The 18,697-nt window shown below is 41.6% G+C and overlaps 1 protein-coding gene across 2 annotated transcripts; it reads right to left on the reverse strand.

The window, feature by feature from the left end:
* Positions 1-413: 413 nt before the first annotated feature.
* On the reverse strand, positions 414-14,362 carry akap8l (A kinase (PRKA) anchor protein 8-like). 2 transcript variants are annotated; one of them, XM_015966030.3, is made up of 13 exons: positions 14,206-14,362; positions 13,507-13,545; positions 12,667-12,886; positions 11,100-11,685; positions 10,319-10,430; positions 10,190-10,236; positions 10,067-10,097; positions 9,834-9,942; positions 9,482-9,623; positions 8,385-8,490; positions 8,170-8,300; positions 3,806-3,901; positions 414-1,551 (listed from the first exon to the last, which is right to left on the reverse strand). In XM_015966030.3, exons 1-13 carry the CDS (start codon positions 14,228-14,230, stop codon positions 1,084-1,086), a joined length of 2,112 nt encoding a protein of 703 aa, XP_015821516.1. In that variant the 5' UTR covers positions 14,231-14,362; the 3' UTR covers positions 414-1,083. The 2 variants fall into 2 exon arrangements, with proteins under 2 accessions (XP_015821516.1, XP_015821505.1); XM_015966019.3 differs by having other exon boundaries at positions 10,319-10,433.
* Between the last annotated feature and the right edge of the window lie 4,335 nt (positions 14,363-18,697).

Below are 18,697 nucleotides of genomic sequence, written 5' to 3' on the forward strand. Positions count from 1 at the left end.
TTGCAAAACTCATTAAAATAAATGAGGCCAAATAAGTAAAACAAAAAAGAATAAAAAGGTAAATATTGAGAAATTTGACTAGTCCTAATAAATTATTTTCACGAATCGCTAAAAAAATAAGTGTATGTCAATTCTTTATTTCATCCACACATTTATAACAAATTGTACAAAAAAAAGTTTAAATAGCTGCAAGCTATTGGGTGGAATGGGATTAAATGGCCGTTTTATGTGGTGGGAAACGAGGTCGGAACAAGGGCCATCCCTTTTTGAAACTGCAAAAGGGCAACATTGCAACTATAAAATACACGCAGAGATGTCATAATTTGGGCTGTAAAAAAAACTGTCAACAAGTTTGTGTACTGTCTTGCTGTTTAAATTATCATTAAATCGATCTGAATGATGACAAAAACAGATTTATTTGTCCATTTTATTTCTTGAATGAAACTATTGTTACATGACTATTCATAACATTCCATACATTTTTATAGCCAGGCCTCAAACTACAAGTTTAAAAAGTTCACGTTGTAAATTTCAACCACTTTGGAAAAGCTGTCTTTCCCAGTTTTCATCTTCAGTATGCCAAATGTTTGCCGTTGTCACAAGGAGAAAATGGTGCTTTAACATAGTACTTGATATTCAGGATCTTAAAAAAAAAAGTATCACAAAGACCACAAAAAACATTTAGGGTGAAAATCAGATATCTTCAGAAATATTGGTTTTACCTTCTAAGATTTAAACAATAATATTAATCTAACATGTGTGCCATTAATAGCAGAGAAAGCATAGGAAACTAATAATCCAATTAAGGAAAGGTCAGACAAATCAACTTCCTCAAAAATATTTGGTTGACAATCATGCATAAAAACTGATGTGACTTCTGAGTTTTTAAATTGTTTTTTATTGTAATCCTAGCATGAAAAAATAAACATCAGACCACGCTTAACTGAAAAAGGGAAAAAAATGACATAAGCACATATTTAAATAATGAAGTAGCATGTATGTACACTTAATTTTCCAAGCAGTTTAATAAAACTCAATAAAGAGGGAGGATGGCCACCAACAGGTTAAAGAAAAGGGCATCAATTATTCTTGATCCTCCTCTAAAGCAAAAGCTCCCTCCTCCTGCTGGTCAGCCTTTACTCCCTCCTCATCAGCCTCATCATATACCACGTATCCTTCCTCCTCCTCTTCGTCTTTTTCAACTCCATAACCTTCTTCCGCCTCCTGGTTCTCCTGTTCTTCCTGGTTTTCTTGCAGCTGTTGCTCCTCTTCCATCTTTTCCTCCTCTTCCACAGCTTCTACTGCTTCTGCTTCATCTGCTGCTGCCCCACCTTGTTCTACTTCTGCTCCTGTTTCTGTCACTGCTGTATCTGCTCCTTCCTCCTTTGTCACGTTTTTGCCTGCCTCTTCCTCCTGCCCAGGCTCATCGTTGGACTGGGTCATCTCCGTCTGGCTGGTTGCCTTCTCACCAGTCAGATCCAGAGACACGTCCATCGCCATCGAGTCATCTGGATCCTGGTCATCCTGGTTACCAGTGAATGGGTTTTCACCCTGACGGTAACAAGTGTAAAATGTTTTGTTAACACAGTTGAATTTTGAAACAAAAGCAGGCACAAGCAATGGTGTTAACTGAAATCAGAGGGTCTTGTGACATTAAAGCCTAAGAAGTGACTTAACAATTTGATTTGTCTGAGAGCCCATTTGATCACCTCAACCTTTAGCTCAGCAAATAAATCCAGTCCCAAAGCAGACTGATGCCATAAAAAACAGGTCTAATGAGCTCGACACACGGGAGGCCACATCACCTCTTCTCCATTCTTTTTCAATGAGACACGCACGACGAAGCGATAATCACAGGTTGCCCTCCCGCTATATGACACAGGAAAAATGTGCACATGAAATTTTGCGCTCGTGCACGTCTCTTGCACAGGCGAGCCGGCAGTTTGATCCCAGAAAGTTGAGAAATGTTTAACTTTTCATTGCTGTCACTCGGACAAGGACCAATCAGCGGAGGTTTTATTGACTGACCAATGAGCAGACAGGATGCTTCTTTGTACATCTCCGGGCAAACAAGGAGGAAAATGTAATACTTGCCATGTCGGATTTCTCAGAGCTTTACAACATTTCTACAAAAGAATAAACAGATCTTCACAAAAAGGCAGCAGCGTGGGAAATTGATGGTGACAGAATTAATACATCAGGTAGCAAACCTGAATAAAAAATAAACAGCTTTAATGACCCAAAATTCCCTCCAATCTGACGGCCAATCAAAACAACAGAAGACTCATTTTTCGGCCTGGAACAGGCTGGCTTTAGCCGCTGGCCGCATGTCGCTTCCCGTGTGTCAGGTTTTCAAAGCGATAGCGCTGACTTTTGCCGATTGTGGTCGTTTGTTACCTTCCGTGTGTCGAGCCCATCATGTGCAACATTTTACAGAAGTTCATGTGAATAATTTCTCTTACCACGCCACACAGAGGTCATCTCAACAGGATATCAAACTTCTGCTGAAGTTGGCTGCGTGAATGCACCAGAAAAAGTGCTACATTTTGGCGCTGGTGTAATCTACATATGGTCTGGCAAGCCATCCTATATAAGGAGCCTAAAGCCTGATTTATACTTCAGCAGGTATGCGCTCACGTGCACACATACTAACAGACGTCTTCCGTTGTTACTTTGTTGGTGCGTCAGTGCTGTGAAACAATTCTCCGCCAAGACAGCAGAGGGCGTAGCACTTTTCTGGGGTATCCTGCCAACAGTGCAGGTACGTCTCTAATGCATTTACACTGTGTTTATGTATTACAAAGACTTTTTAACGATTTGTCCTCCACTTCTACAAGCAGTCACCAACTCTAAAGTCATGTTTCCTGTAATTTCCTGACATGAATAAAACGTTTCCTGCTCATTTTTGTACTCCTTCAGTCACGGCTGTGTTAACATTCATATTGTCAAACTTTTACCGCAAGATGTTCTCCAAACTGCTCCGTGAATAACATTAGTAATGTTTGGCTCTCGGTTTAGTTTAAGGTGGAATGGTGGTGCTGTTGACGAAGTTGAAGGAAGCAGCATCCTGACCATTAACAGGCTTGTGGTCTCGGTCTCTTTTGATGGATAGTTAAAAAAAGGTGGGCTCTACTTCGTCTGTTCTTGTGCACTTGTTGCAGAGCCCTTGTGATGACGCATAATGGAGTTGCGCATCTATGTACCAATGCAGACAGAGAAATATAAACTAGCCTTAAGTTATGCCCATCTACCTCTGGTCCATGGGTCCATGATTGCCAACAAAATGAATGGGAGACTATGGACCAATGAGTCATTTTCTGACCCCCTGCCAAGAAAGTACTTAACGTATTTCCTACATGCGGCAAAAGTTATTTTAGGTTTTGTGTGAAGACACGTATGAGGACTCCAACTGCTCATCTCACCAAATTTCCATCATCAGACAAGGAGAAGTAAAATGACTAAGTTTAGAAACTTTGAATCATCCTTCAAAAAGAGCAGCCTGCAGAAAAAGACCATTTGCTGCTGCTAGGGTTTGTCTAGATTTCTTTGCTAGTCTATATGTGTAAATAACTTACAGTAGTATGTTGATCTGTGAAATAGATTTGCTGCTGTTTAAAAACAGTAATAAGTCTTGGCCCTAATCAGATGAGCCATTAGCTCACAAGTCTTCTAGAACCAAGTTTAATGTTCTCACAGACCACTGAGGTAAATACAACTCGTAAGAGAGTTCATTTGATCTGTTGCAATGAAATATACTTTAAAGATCCCAGGAAATAAAGCTACCATTACACGACACTGCACATACCTTAAGGTAGCTCTCCAGCTTCTTGCCAATGAGTTTATGGTTCAGGATGCTACGAGCAACGGACAGACTGCCTCGCTTGGACTGCTCCATCATACCCTAAGCAAGAGAAAGGGATGGATCCAGGTGACAAACACTTAACATCTATGAAATGATTGAAAAAGTGTGGTCTCAAGTTTTAAAGAGTATTTGTAGAAAGCGTGTGAGTACAGAACTTTTCATGTAAATTACCAACAAACTGAGCTCATAAACCTATTTTATTTGCAAGAATAATGAATTTTAAAATGTTACCTTCAATAAATTTCAAAGATGCCGACTGGAATGAGTCATGATTTGAAAAAACATATTGGCAAAAAAAATGTTTAAAGGGATTCAATATGGCATTGCCAGCATTGCTTTTGATGCATTTATTATTTTCTCCATGCCCACACTAACAAGTGTAAGAACAGTAGGGTTGGGTATCGTTTAATTTTGAACGATTCCAATTCCTTGTTTCGATTCCGGTTCCTATCGATTCCCGATTCAGATTCTTTCAAGACATGACATGTTTTAAATGAGCCAGCTAACCACAGGTCCTACTTGATAAAATAATCGTAACTTCAACATGAATTTTAATTCTATGAACAATAACTTCACCTTCATTTAGACAAAAACATGTTTTGGACCACAACCAAAGTCTGGAAGAAGCCTCTGGGATGAGAGACTAAATGTCTCCAACATATCTTGAAATGTCCAGCTGTTTTCAGCTAAAACTTTCAGGATGATCACGTCCAGGATGACTGAGAACTACCGTATTTTCCGGACTATAAGCCGCTACTTTTTTCCCACGCTTTGAACTATGCGGCTTATGAGGTGCGGCTTTACTGAAGATTTTCCTTCACCTGCCACTAGGGGGCGCTTTAGCAGAAAGTAAAACAGGTGGAAGTCAAAAGTGGAAATCGAAGAAAGTGCTCATTTTAATTTAGCGCATGCAAGCAGCCGGCACGACGAAGAATTTTTTTCAAATCCATACCCCCTCATCATGGTAACTACACGTATGAGTTCATATGACGCCGCATTTAAGTTGAAGGCCATCGATCTGGCAGTAAAGGAGGGAAACAGTGCTGCCGCACGTCAGCTTGGCATGAATGAATCCATGGTTCGGAGCTGGAGACGGCAGCGGGAAGAACTCATTCAAGCCAGCTTCACCCGGGGATGATGACAGCAACACGGACAGCGACAGTGACATCGCCACAGAAAAGGTATGTGAAGAAGCTCTTCTGAGGCTGTTCAACTCCGACACTGAAGAAGAGGACTTTAATGGCTTTAGTGCGCAAGAGGAAGATGAGAGCGAATGACTTCTTCTGGTAGGCAAGTGTGTTTTATTTACTAACCAGAAGAGCTGTAGCGAAGCCTCGATGACGTCGACGGCTCGATTCAAAAAATTTGTCAACGTCAGATCCGGTAGTTCACGCACCACGCCCACTTGTTGCATCCCCAGGAGTTTGTAAATAGGAGGAATCTGCGTGTTTCTTCTCCGCCTTCACCAACATCTCCACCAAATACCGAAGACCCGGAACAATGTCCGTCCGCTACTAGATTCCTTTCCTGTTTTGCCCGCCTTCGTCTCCCGGCAACGGACAACAACTTCCGAGGTCAGATGTGCAGCTTCGTTTCTATTGCAGATGTAGAAAATCACCGGAAGCGTTTCTCCCGTCATAAAGGAGCTTCTTTCAGACATTAGGAGAGCTGTTTTTGTGGTAGCAGTCTCTCCTCCGTGCTGGTCTGTTTGCTGCTGGGTATTTTTGGTTTATTTAAACTTGTTAACTTGAACTTAACGTTGGTAAAGCTACTGTTAGCATTTTCGCTAACAGCTTCTTGCGTTTGGATAAGCTGTTACATTTTGGTTTAGAGTTAATCTTTTTTGTGGTGCAGATCTCCTTTTTATTACAATTAGAGTGTTGTGGGTTTTCGGTTTAGTTTAAAATATCACCTGAGTTTGGTTTAACCTCCCAGTTTAGAGTTTGGACCTTTGGAGATCCTTATTTTGGTCCAAAACCCAGTAATCTTTGCCCAGAGGGACATCCCTAGTTATTTGTACATTTGTTTTAATTGCCCACAGGCAGAATTAGTTTTATTATTCCCAACCTGTGGATGGAAAGGTTTATGTTTTTTTGTTGTTGTAAATAAACCTGATCATCATTTTAACTTGTAAATCCCGTGTTATTGTCCCTTCCTTTTTGCACACGAGCCAAACTCCCCAGGAAGGGTCGTAACACCACTCGCCTCACGCACATAAGTGACCAAAACAAAGCAGCATGGAGACTCTCCGTCTCCAACCACCTCTCAAGCAGCAGCCTGCACTCCCAAGTTCTACACGTCACCAGAACATAACCAACCAACACAATAAAAGCAGTGTTATACAAAATGGAAGGCCTGTAGTGTTTATTCTCTTACAGTACTGATTTATCAATTTTTTTTGAAGAATTTATTAGAGATTTTTTGGTTTTTATTAACTGTGCAATAGAAAAATAATCATTAGATAAATTGTCTGAATGGTCAATAGAATAGTCGACTATTCAATAAAATAATCGTCAGAATAATCGTTTTAAAAATAATCGTTTACCCCCAGCCCTACTAACCAGGCATGTTTTGTGTGCAGTTTTTATTTTCTAATCATCCAGGGCTTATTAATGCTGTGTCAGCGCTGTTCTTTTCTTCTAAACATGCAAATTACCGGTAATAACGTGACAGTTCTGTTTTTATTTTATAACCATCCAGAAATATGAATGCTATCAGTGCCGTTTTCTTTTCTAAACATGCAGGCACGTTCACCCGTGTTTAAAATTCATTTTGTTGAATTAAAACAACAACGAAAAACCTCAGTGTGGCATCTTTCTGTCTAATTATCTTATGGTATGGCCGTACATGCGCTGTGCGCCGGAGACCTGCATGTGGCTGCTGCGCCGCGGCTTGTATTCGAGTGCGGTGTGTGTGTGTAGAAAACCTTTTTGTTGGTGCGGCTTATATTGAGGTGCGCTCTATAGTCCGGAAATTACGGTACACCTCCATGCTGCAGCAGCATTCAGTCAGAACAGAAAGTGAAAGTTAAATGTAGCTGCTGTCAGTTACAATCTAATAGATTTTAAACATTAAGGCCCTGTCCACACGTAGCCGGGGATCTGCCAAAACGTAGATATTTTTCTACATTTTGGCCTGTCATCCACACGAAAACAGAGTTTTTTCACAAGAAAACGGATCTTTTTAAAAACTCCGGCCAAAGTGAAGATCTGCGTTTTCTCCATTTTGGGTGTCTGCGTGTGGACAGACAAAACCGGAGTTTTAAGGTCCGCAACGTCACTTTCCACGACAGAAAATGCTGACATCACGTGTGCGACCTGTGTTTACACTAGCCGACAGCATGGAAGCCCTCAGAGCTGCGCTCTGTCACTACCCGATCCATCAACTGTCCAAGCGCTTTCTGCTTGTTTGTTTTTGCAAGCGGAATTACTGCTCCTTGCGGAAGACCACAGACGAAGGACGAGGTTAAGAACGGGGGAAGTACTGCCGCCTACAGGTCTGGCATGTCCTTAACAACGTATTTATCCGGTTACGGGTGGACAGAGTTTTTTTTAAAACGAGGTGGTGTGGATGCAAGTTTTTGGAGGGGCGGATATTCGTTTTTAAAAAACCCCGGCTACGTGTGGACTAGGCCTAAAACTCTCAACAGAGATAGTTCAGAAAGGAAATTAAAATGTTCACAACTTTGTGTGTGATTTATTATTATTATTATTTATTGTGGCAGAAGCTGGTGTGGTCCACCACAGAGAAAGCTTCTCTAGCATGATGACTTTAATTATTCTACAGGTTATTGTTCAGCCGCCGCCCCCGCCCCCCCCCCCACACACACACACACACTCACGAGTGTTGGTGAGTGGCTGCGTCTGACTGCTGACGCTCCGTGTGTGTTTTTATTTCTGCAGTGAGACAAACTCACCTCACACCGTCCAGAGTTTGTTCTTTAAAGCTTCTATTAAATCCACCATGTTGACGTATTTTTACAAGTAAGTTTACATCACGGAGTAAAAGTTTGGCAGAAGCGTTTGTTTATATCTGGCCGCTGCGCGAGGGTGGGGGGGACTCGGTGCTGCACACAGACAGCTGATGTGATCAGCTCTGAAAAGCGCTGATCACAATTTGCAGATCACGTTTATTTTTCACGGAGATCGGCCGCGGATTCTCTTCCGTCGGCATTCTAGGAATCTAAACTAGGCATCAAAATAAAAAACTTTGAACAATTCTGGGAAAAATGAACAGTTGGAACCGGTTCCAATTGGTGCTCGATGCCCAAACCTAAAGAACAGTAAATCAGGAACGCTATTCCATACCTTCCTGTTGTAGTTGTGATCAGAAGATTTGACGTGTTTCTGAATCAGGTGGGGCTGCATGGGAATGTAAATGTCACACGCGGCACAATAAGCTGCATCCACCTTCCTCATGAAGTGCTCCATGCCAAACTCTAACAATAAAGAGAATATCCACAGTCAGGGATCACATCTGTGTCAGTGAAAATCCACGTGAAGCTGTGGTTGTGGATGCTTACCCCTGGTGAGGTCCATGTCTTTGTACGTCTGGCAGATGGCAGCGCTGTGGTTTTCCAAGTAGCCAATCCTCTCTGCGGTCTTCTTAAACTTGTTCTGCAAATACTCCTGTGAAAACAAAAGAATTGTTTTAGTTATGTTAATATTTAGTCCAACTTTTCAAATAACAATTTAAGGTATGGCTGGTGTGTTTTTTTAGGATTGTATTTCTGATGCAATGCTTTAATTTCCTAAACCAAGTAGCAACAAGTACACTATTTTTGTATGTATACAAGTAAAAGTTCTCACATTTTGCTCAGTGCTCGTTTTACCACATGTACTTTTATGAATGTTATTGTAAAAAAAAAAAAGAAAAAAAAGGCAGCAAATCATGTATTTTAATTTAGCGTCTTCTCAATCATTCATGTCCTACACCAGAAAGGTCCAAAGGTCTGACACAGGCAAATATTGTGCAACTTTTCAAGAAATGAAGCAAAACCATGTTTTTGAAAGAGTTTAACCCCAGCTTTCCGCTGGGCGTGAAAACGGTGTGTAATAAAATAGCGGCGTTTTACCCGCGAGGTTCTTTTCAACCGAGAGCAATCCTGCAGCGAAGCAGGAGTGAAAGTGTTTCAAGCCGCTGGTCCAACATAAAAAAATTCTAGGAGAATTGCAACACCACGCATGATTTCAGAAGTCCACACAATAGCAAGCAAGGAGAAAGACAGCTGCACATATTCAAAAGGTTCTGTTTTCTGTTCTGTTAACATCGGCTTCTGGGGTTTCACAGGAAATGACGTACGTTTAAACCGCACATGACTTATTTTTAAAAGTTTCTTAATTTTTTACTGTGCTTTTGTGTTTGACTTCGTGTCTGGCCCGATCAAAACTGTGGTTTGACATTTTTAGGGAAGCGCAGTGCATAAAAAATAGACTTGAGATGTACTGATAGCATCCCTTTGCTTCTGGGACATTACACTTATCTGCTGGTGGAAGCGAACCCTTTCTCTAGAACCACGGCTAATTGCTGCGAAGTACGTTTCACAGCAGTTTTATGACGCTCTCACGTCCAGTGGACAGCCGGGGGAAGTCTGAACGTGCTTGTGTATGTGTAACCCACCTGCAGGAAGTCTGTGGTGGGCTTGGACAGCTGGCTGGTAAGGAACTTGAAATGGTCTTTGTGAAAGCGACTTTCAAGATGAGCTTCCATGTCTTCTTTGTAGAATGACCGAAACTTGCAAACAGAGCATGCAAACATCATCCTGAGAAGAACAGAACACAATGGACCTCAGATGTCAAGCCCATCACTGGAGTATGGTTGTAGCAGAAAATAAAAATAGCTGGTTACTTTTATCCAGCAAATCACCTAGGCATCGTATTTGTGAGGATAATAGTCAGCAAACAAGAGAACGGTGCAGAAAAGGAAGTAAGGAGGACAATTGAATCATTCATGGTTGTTTTTGTTTTCTCACCTTTCAAGGAACCCCCCCCTCCTCTTTCTGGTTTTTGTCGGCTTCTCCTGACCTTGGTTTGGAGTCTGTTTTCCCTGAGCCTTTTTCTTTTCCTCCTGTTTGGTTTCAGCTGATTAACAGCACAAAAAAACACAAATATTATAGGACTCAAAAAAATTCAGCTAACGAGGTTTTGGTGAAAACTGCATGGTAGAAAAAAAATACTATCACTGGAGATCTTTAGTTAAGCTTACCATCATTCCCTGCTTCTGCAGCTTTTGCATCCTGTTAAAAAGAAAATCAGAGAAGAACACAAATATGTTTTGCTTATTGGCCACTTTGTTAGCACAAAGAAATGCTGATTAAATCTGACGCACCTCAGAGACGGTCTCTGGTTTATCGTCACCATTTTTATTAGGTTCTTCTGTAAAAACAGAATACAGAAGCATAAATATAAATAAACAGTTTTCTGTTATAATAACATCAATAATGAACCATTTCTCTACCTTTTGTTTCCTCTGCTCCTTCGCCCTCCGTCTTATTCATCTTTGACTCTGGCTCATCAGCTGTGGATGGAGTCTGTTTTCTCTTCTTCTGAACGTTCTGCGGTGGTTTTACCTGCTATGTTACAGAAAACCTCATTTGCACTCAAAATACCCAACTTCCCTACTTCAGTGAAAGAAAAAAAAATAAATAAAAAGTTTTTATTCCAAATTTAAACCTGCAATGCAGAGCTACTCCCCCAACCGAAGGTTGAGAATTGACACAAATATCAATAATTGTTTAAACCTTTGGGAAACACCGTACTTAATTAGAAAAATTTATTAATTTTCTGATTAATTAACCATAGCACAATGAACATAATTTCAAAACACTGTACTTATTCCTTTTTCTGATGAAAAAATTATATTTTCATCGATTGTTGTGGTCCTCTGCAACAACAGTTCGTCATACACTGCACTGCAGGTTAAAAACAGTTGAAATTATCTTGAGCTAAACTGATGACCAGTAGCAAAAAGGACACTAAGAAGTGGCTTATTTACTGTAGAAAACAGCAGTTCCATGACACAACTCAGCCCAGTGTAATCAAAGGCTTGAAGGAATGTGAAGTGCAATTATTTATGTCCACTGTGTTGTTTTTTGTGACAAACTGCTAAACATGGCAACCATTATCTCCAAGTACTTCATGCTGACTAATCAGCTGTCACAGAAATAAAAGCTGAGGGAATCAGAAAGGGCTAAAGACTGGCCCAGTGTCTGAGGTTTTATTTGGCCGGAGGTACTTACTTTGTTGAGGGGTCTCTTGCGGCCTCGCTGGCGGCCACCCCGTGGCCCCCCTCCAATATGCCTCCCAGAGAAGTCTTGAGGCCCTGGAGAAGAACCCTGGAAACCCACACTCTCAGGGTACATGCGGTTGGACAGGAGGGATGGGAGCTTGCCTCTACCACCTCCACGGTGGGAAAGGCCACCGCTGCCACTTCCCCGCAAACCTCCACCTAATGAAGTGGGGTCAGACCTGCGGCTTCCAAACCCTCCTCCAGCTCCTCGACCACCAGGACTTCCACCCCTTCTGGGGGAACGTCGGCCTGCTCCAGCCCATCCTCCACCTCCAGAGCCTCCTCCCTGGGCACTGCCGAAGGACTCTCTCATATTCGGTCGCATTTTTGCGACTCCATAGGAAGAGGATGGGCCGTCAAAGCCTCCTCCTCCCCCTAGCCCAATTCCCCCTCCGAAGCCTGAGCCTCCGCGCTGACTCAACAGCATGCTGTCCCCATGGCCATCCCCAAAACCATAGCTATCGCCGCCAGATCTGTAGAGATCTCGGGAGGAGAGAGCAGAGCTGCGCGAGTCGAATGACTCGTACTGGTCAAACCTGCAGGAGGGAGGGAGGAAGAGGGTTTATAAAGAAGAGCAGAGAGCAAGAGAGGCAGGGGGGCCAGCCAGGTTTGGATTTCTCCACCTGCTTTTCCTTCTTCTCCATCTTCTTGCTTTCTCCAACTTTCTTGTCATTTATTTCAAAGCCACATTAGATCAAAACATTGATGATCTGAAACAATTTGTTGTGATGCTTGTGGTCTTTTAACAATCAGACATTAGTTTTACGCAGTAGAGTTTTGCAGATTTAGAAAATGCAAATTACTAATACGCCACTCCTTTGTTAAAGGAGAGGCTGGAAAACCTCAAACAGACAAGAACTTGACCCAGCAGAACATGGAACAGGTGCAAGTAGTAAATTATCCTGGAATGTGACTTTAAACATTCAAAAAGGGGCATTATATTAAAAATAAATCAATTTGTTCAATCAATATGGATGTTTTTGGTATATATGAATATAAACCATGCATCCTTTCACAGACAAGTTTGTTTTAAAAACTTTGTAAACTCATCTCGCTTGTGGAACCTAAAGCCAGAACACAGGTTAGGTCACGTGGAGGATGAGGGCAAACAAAGTATGGAAACACAAACACAAGGCAAAAGCAGTGTTCAAGGAGAGCTTAGTAAAAGATGGACTCATGGAAGTGTCTTTACAGAACATTTGGGATTTAAAGGAAACCCACCCACCAAAATAAACGATAAGGTGCAACAAAACTAAAGGGACGCCACTTCCTCAGATCACACGTTTTCATCCCATACAAGAATCAAATCTCCAATATCTCCACAAAAGCGGTGATGTGTATATCAGTAACCTTAGCAGGCACACTAAACACTTCCCTGGAGCAATCTCAGCAACAACAACAACAAAAAAAAGGGGGGGGGGCGGACCCAAGGGGAATTTAATGTGTTCGCTGACATGGAGGTGTGGCAATGGCTGATGTGGAATTGTTTCTGGTCAGAAAAAAGAAAACAACATTACCTGTCACCACGTGGGCCCTTAAACCCCCCTTCCATCTGAGTGAGCAAGTCCAGACGCTGGTTGATCTTGGCAATGACAGCATCTGCGTGCGTGCCCGTGGATGAGAGCAGAGAGCCTCCAGAGTGCCCTCGCTTCATACCGCCACCACCTCCTCCTCCTCCATAGCCTCCAAGTCCAGACTCTTTATAACCTCCTCCATACATATCATAGCCACCAGAACCTAAAAGAGTGGAGTAAAGAGAAAGTAATACAAAAACAACCCACATGGCTTTCACAAGGAGATGAGGCTTTGCATCAGTTTAAAGGCCTGACGCATCAGTCTAAATCAGGGAAATAGCTACAACTGAGCTGGGGGGGGGGGGGGGGGGCGTCTGCAATAGTCATTCCCATGATTAGAATGAAGTAATGGGAACATAGGAGTCATCTCGAGTCTGCTGCTGCTTTATAATATTTTTTGCTGGATCGGTCACTAACCTAACTACGTTAAGAATTTCAAAGATTGAAACTGACAGATTTGGACATAATTTTTTTTGCCACACACACAATGGCTTTTTGTGTGCCATGCTGATGCTAAGTTTAAGTCCGGCCAGCAGATGTCACTCATTTTGTTGGGTCCAAATGTTTCACAACACTTAACCATTTCAAACCACTTGCTTCATATTTGTTCAGTGGTTTGGACAGCTTTGGTTTCTCCATCACTATTAACTAGATTGGGACTCTGATCATTAGCATTGCTGAAAACGCACCAGTTAGCCAAAAGGCTATTTTTCGTCAAGATTCCTTAATCTGGAGCACCCAGTCAACATTAATGACATGCAATTCTGCTACGCATTTCCTCACCTCTGTTGCCTGAACCACCAACTCCCCAACTGGAATAACCTGCAGAGAGACAAAGAAAAATAATTCATCAGTAGAAGGAAACACTTACCTTTTAATTAGCAGCAAAAACGTCAGTAAGTGAATGCATCTTCACCAGCAAACTAATGATAAACGTGCTAAGGATCAACCTGTACATGCAAGTGATGTGGACCACTTTCAACGCCACGATTTATTCAATTACGGGAAATATACGTGGTTGCGCTTTGGTTAAGGCGGCCATTTTATCAACCACTCTTTAAACGTGGGCTTTAGCTACACTGTCTCTATTTCAAATAATTAGAAATGACTTCAGTAGAGAACCGAGACCTTTAAAAGCTCAATACAACCTACGTACCGCTGGAACAATTGCTCTCCACGATATTACATTGAACGGCGTGTTAGCAAACGGGCCTAGATTTGTGCTAACCTCTTTTAGCACCTACAATAAGATTTGCAAATTTATTAGCGAAAAATATACATGAAACGCCCCGTTGACTGCACTTCGTATCTTTGTTTCGAGCTAACGTTGGCTACTGTGGCTGGTCAGCAAAAATGTTGGCACAAAGGTACTAGCTAATGTAGCTACATTCATCCATGATGCTAAAAATGAAACCAAAGCTACAGTCAAACGTTACGAAAAACATGGATATATATTTACGAAAAACATGGATATATATTTACCAGAACCATAGCCTCTGTTGTCCATTATACGTCTATAAACCGCTCAGAAAAGAACACTAAAAGAAGCGACTGCTTAATACACGACACGGCGCAGCTAAAGCTATTGGAAGATAACCCGCTGGGTGTTTTACCGAGAAAGCAGCCTTGTCGTCAAAACCGCCCCAATTACGGAAGTACGTTTTTCTTGTACTTCCTTTACTAAATAACCGAGTAAAGATCAAAAGCAAAAAAGCCCTTTTTTGTTCTTAATAAAAAAATCACATACATTTGTCAAAGTTAATTATGATATATTTATATTGTCCAAATGTTTATTTTAGAGCGGAAGAAAATCAGGTCCCGAAAAAAAAGAAAATAAATGTAATTGCAATAGCGTATGAGTACGTAGATTGTACACTAATAATTTTTTTTTTCAAATTGCTTTTTAAAATGCTTCTAAAAATGCGCTTCCGGGTGTGGGGTTTGAAAGGTGGTGAGCTTTCATGACAACATTGGCCGTGTTCGAGTTGAGCTGCGTCTCGCCTGGAAAACAGACGAGAGCAGACGGAAGCAGCAGGGGGAGTGGCTGAAAGCCTGGCGTTTAAGTCGGACAGATTTCCCTACATGTGTAGCTCGGGGGTGACGATGGTTGAAGATATCCCGTAAGAGTTCATACTTGTTTAATTATTTATTTTAATTCTGGTGCCTGTTAGCAGCTGAAACCAGTGTTGGGAGTAACGCGGTACAAAAGTAATTAACTACTGTAATGCATTTGCTGTAATGTGGTAATGTAAGGCATTACAGGGAAAGAAAATGGTAATATTTACTCGGTACAATTGTCAGTAATGCTGTAATTACAACGCATTTTTAAACCCAGAATCAAGATGCGGGTTTCCTAAAAATTCAAATTGCGGGAAGCCTGAGAAAAGATCCAGTATCTACATATATTACGTCATTTATGGACTTTGCTTTGCGGGCAATATGAGCAGAGAGGACGCAGCGGTAATGGCTCAAATACTCCAGCTGCGTCCTGCGCGCGGCCGCTGTTATATTCACAAAACCGCTCCACCAAAACAAAGTAATTCGTTTGCGATCGTTTATATCAGCCCATGTTCTCTGGTACTTCATGTACTTTTCAGCTGAGTTCATAATCTGTGTGCCGGTGATTTCAACTCATTGCTGCTGGAGCGCAGCGCATATGAAGCTTTTTTATTTATTTATTTTTTTGCGTTCGGTAGATCCCTTTGGCTGATTAGTTAGAAAGTAGGAAATCTGGGAAACTGTTTTTCTGGAAGACGGAGAAAACATGCAGCATGCAGGAAGGTTAGAGAGAGAAAGGGCAGGAAATTATTCACATAAAATCAAGAAAACAAAACAAAGTGCTTGAAAGGTAGATTTATCCCCAATACACATTGTTACCAGTGAAAAGCAATAATATACATAAGCATTTTAATATTTATACTAGTGATAGAATCAGATCACCCCAGAAGTCAGTCCCACATCCAGGGCCGTATCAAGGCATTTGGGGACCAAGGCAAATATAGGCTTGGAGCCCCCAGCACCTCACTCCCTGCTCAGATGGCCCTATAAGATGGCAGCGTGCTGAGAGTACAGATTGTTGTTGCTTTTATTTAATAAACAATCATTTTAAAGCACTGTTATTATATCTGACTGTTTTAACAGCAATCCTAGCTCAGACACCACATCACTTTCCACATATATGTCATGAGCTCACTGAGCGTCACATGACCAGATTCATATTGAAGTTGTTTTGGTGAAAGTTACTTCAAATAATGCAAAAGTAGTGTAATGCCTTACATTTTAAAATCAGTAATATTGTAATGTAATTAATTACTTTAAAATGAGGGTAACAAGTAATAAATAATGCATTACAGTTTTGAAGTAACTTGCCCAACACTGGCTGAAACACATCCTCACGTGCTTGTGGATATCATATATTGTATATGAAGACCTGACTGTAATTATAAGTAAAGGTTATCAGCTGTAGGTTTAGTGTGCTTATAGGAAACGTGTCAAAAGAACACAAAACACATTTCTTTATGGCCTATATAGTTGTCATCATCAACGTTACATGATTTACAGAATACATGTGACCAACTATCATTTTTTTTCTCCTTGAATACTCTTTATTGGCAAAGCACATAATACAACTACAAAGAAATAGCAAGCACAATGTCAGGGGTTTCTATGGGAAAACAGAACAGTCTAACAAAGAATCACATGATATTGAACAGGGAACATAAGTTTATGGTTTTGACAGCTTTCAAATTTTGAGAATGTTGTATGGTTTGAATTTTATTTGATTAATTTATTGATATTATTAGCTAAATTTCATATACATAAGTTGAAATTTTCTAATGAAAAACCTTCCTTTCAGTGCTTTTTAAATGAAACCAGACAATATCTAAAAACCATGTGACCAACTAATATTTCATGTTCTACCACCGGATGTTTGGATCAAAATATGAACCAATCAGATCTTAGATCAGGTGAGAGCCAGGCGTTTCCCGTCATCCTCTAGGTTTTGCAGCCGGTGGAGAGCAACTACAGCGCCTTGCTCCAAAGTCTGGCTCAACACGGCTATAGGCTGTGTTCAAGATGAGACAGTTCTGCGCAGATTAGACCAGCGGTGAATGATCGGCGAGCAGTGCATGCCGGTTAGATTTGTGTACGACTTGACGCCGACTTGCTCTGACATCATGCATACGTAGGCAACGATAACCTCGTGAGATCAAGGCGGCCGTAGATTTTGGAGCAAGGCACTGCAGTTGCTCTCCACTGGCTGCAAAACCTAGAGGATGACGGGAAACGCCTGGCTCTCACCTGATCTAAGATCTGATTGGTTCATATTTTGATCCAAACATCCGGTGGTAGAACATGAAATGATAGTTGGTCACATGTATTCTGTAAGTCATGTTACGTTGATGATGACAAGAATTTAGGCCATAAAGATAAATGTGTTTTGTGTTCTTTTGTCACAATTCCTATGAGCACACTAAACCTACAGCTGATAACCTTTACTTATTATTACAGTCAGGTCTCCATATACAATATATGATATCCACAAGCACGTGAGGATGTGTTTCAGCTGCTAACAGGCACCAGAATTAAAATTGAAAATTAAACAAGTGTGAACGCTAACGCGATATCTTCAGCCATCGTCACCCCCGAGCTAAACATGCAGGAAATTGTGTCCGACTTAAACGCCGGCTTTCAGCCACTCCCCCTGATTCTTCCGTCAACTCTTATCTGTTTTCCAGGCGAGGCGCAGCTCAACTCGAACACGGCCATCGAGTCAAGGTGGGTTGGTCCAAGGCGCGCTGATAACTAGGCCCCGCCCCGTTACATAATAAATGTTATATTACTGTATATTCAATTCAATTCAAGTTTATTTATATAGCGCCAAATCACGACAAGAGTCGTCTAAAGGCACTTCACATAATAAACATTCCAATTCAGGTCAGTTCATTAAGCCAATCAGAAATAATGTTTCCTATATAAGGAACCCAGCAAATTGCATCAAGTCACTGACCAGTGTCAGTGACTTTACATCAATCCTCATACTAAGCAAGCATAAAGCGACAGTGGAGAGGAAAACTCAGTTTTAACAGGAAGAAACCTCCAGAGAATCCTGGCTCAGTATAAGCAGCCATCCTCCACGACTCACTGGGGATTGAGAAGACAGAGCAGACACACACACACAAGCACACACACACACACGTGCACACACACACACACACACACACACACACACACACACAAAGACAAGTAATGTGTCTATAGTTATATTGGGATGTCTTAGTAAATATTCTATTTTGGTGAAAGATAAACTTTATTGTATTTATCCTAGTGGATCTATAATTAAACGGGTAAACTAGTAGTAGCACATCCAACGTCAAGGAAAGCAAAAAGTTATTATCAGGGGAGGGAGAAATTTTAAGTGGTTAGCAGCAGTGTGCTAGACGATGGCCCCCTCCATGAGGCCACCACAGCTCAGCAGAACATCGTTGTAGCTTCTTCTGGGGAGAAAAACACTTGGAGAGAAAATAAAGTTAACAGCTGAAATTGCAGAAAATAATACAGTTAAAGAGCAGACTGTAGAAGAAAGCAGTGTGAAAAGTGGTCAGTGTATGCTCCAGCAGTCTAAGCCTATAGCAGCATAACTACAGAGATAACTCAGGATAATCTATCCCAGGGATTCCCAAAGTGTGGTGCGCGCACCCCCAGGGGGTGCGCGAGCTGCCGCTAGGGGGTGCGCGAGGTGAAAAGTGTAATGGCTGCGGAGCTCAGAGAAGTCTGTCATATGTCACCATTAGCGTAGAAACTCATTTGTGGGTGGGCCAAAGAAAAAGTAAGTGGGCACAATAAATGTAATTGAAAACAAGTATATTTTTGCGCACGCGCGTGTCCTCCGCATGTGCCCTAGCTTCATAATAACAATGCGCCGAGCTTCAGCACTCTGGCCTGCGCACGCCGATATGTTCCGTATTTGATA

Source organism: Nothobranchius furzeri, chromosome 4, assembly GCF_043380555.1.
Source record: "Nothobranchius furzeri strain GRZ-AD chromosome 4, NfurGRZ-RIMD1, whole genome shotgun sequence".
Taxonomy (NCBI): domain Eukaryota; kingdom Metazoa; phylum Chordata; class Actinopteri; order Cyprinodontiformes; family Nothobranchiidae; genus Nothobranchius; species Nothobranchius furzeri.

What these genes read in the sequence shown, in the direction of transcription:
- akap8l (XM_015966019.3), bottom strand. Translation starts at nt 14,230, where the DNA reads ATGGACAACAGAGGCTATGGTTCTG. An exon ending in CCACCACAGACTTCCTGCAG is followed by an intron (nt 8,491 to 9,481) that starts GTGGGTTACACA and finishes TTGTTTTCACAG; the next exon opens with GAGTATTTGCAGAACAAGTT. An exon ending in ATCACAACTACAACAGGAAG is followed by an intron (nt 3,902 to 8,169) that starts GTATGGAATAGC and finishes TCTCTTGCTTAG; the next exon opens with GGTATGATGGAGCAGTCCAA.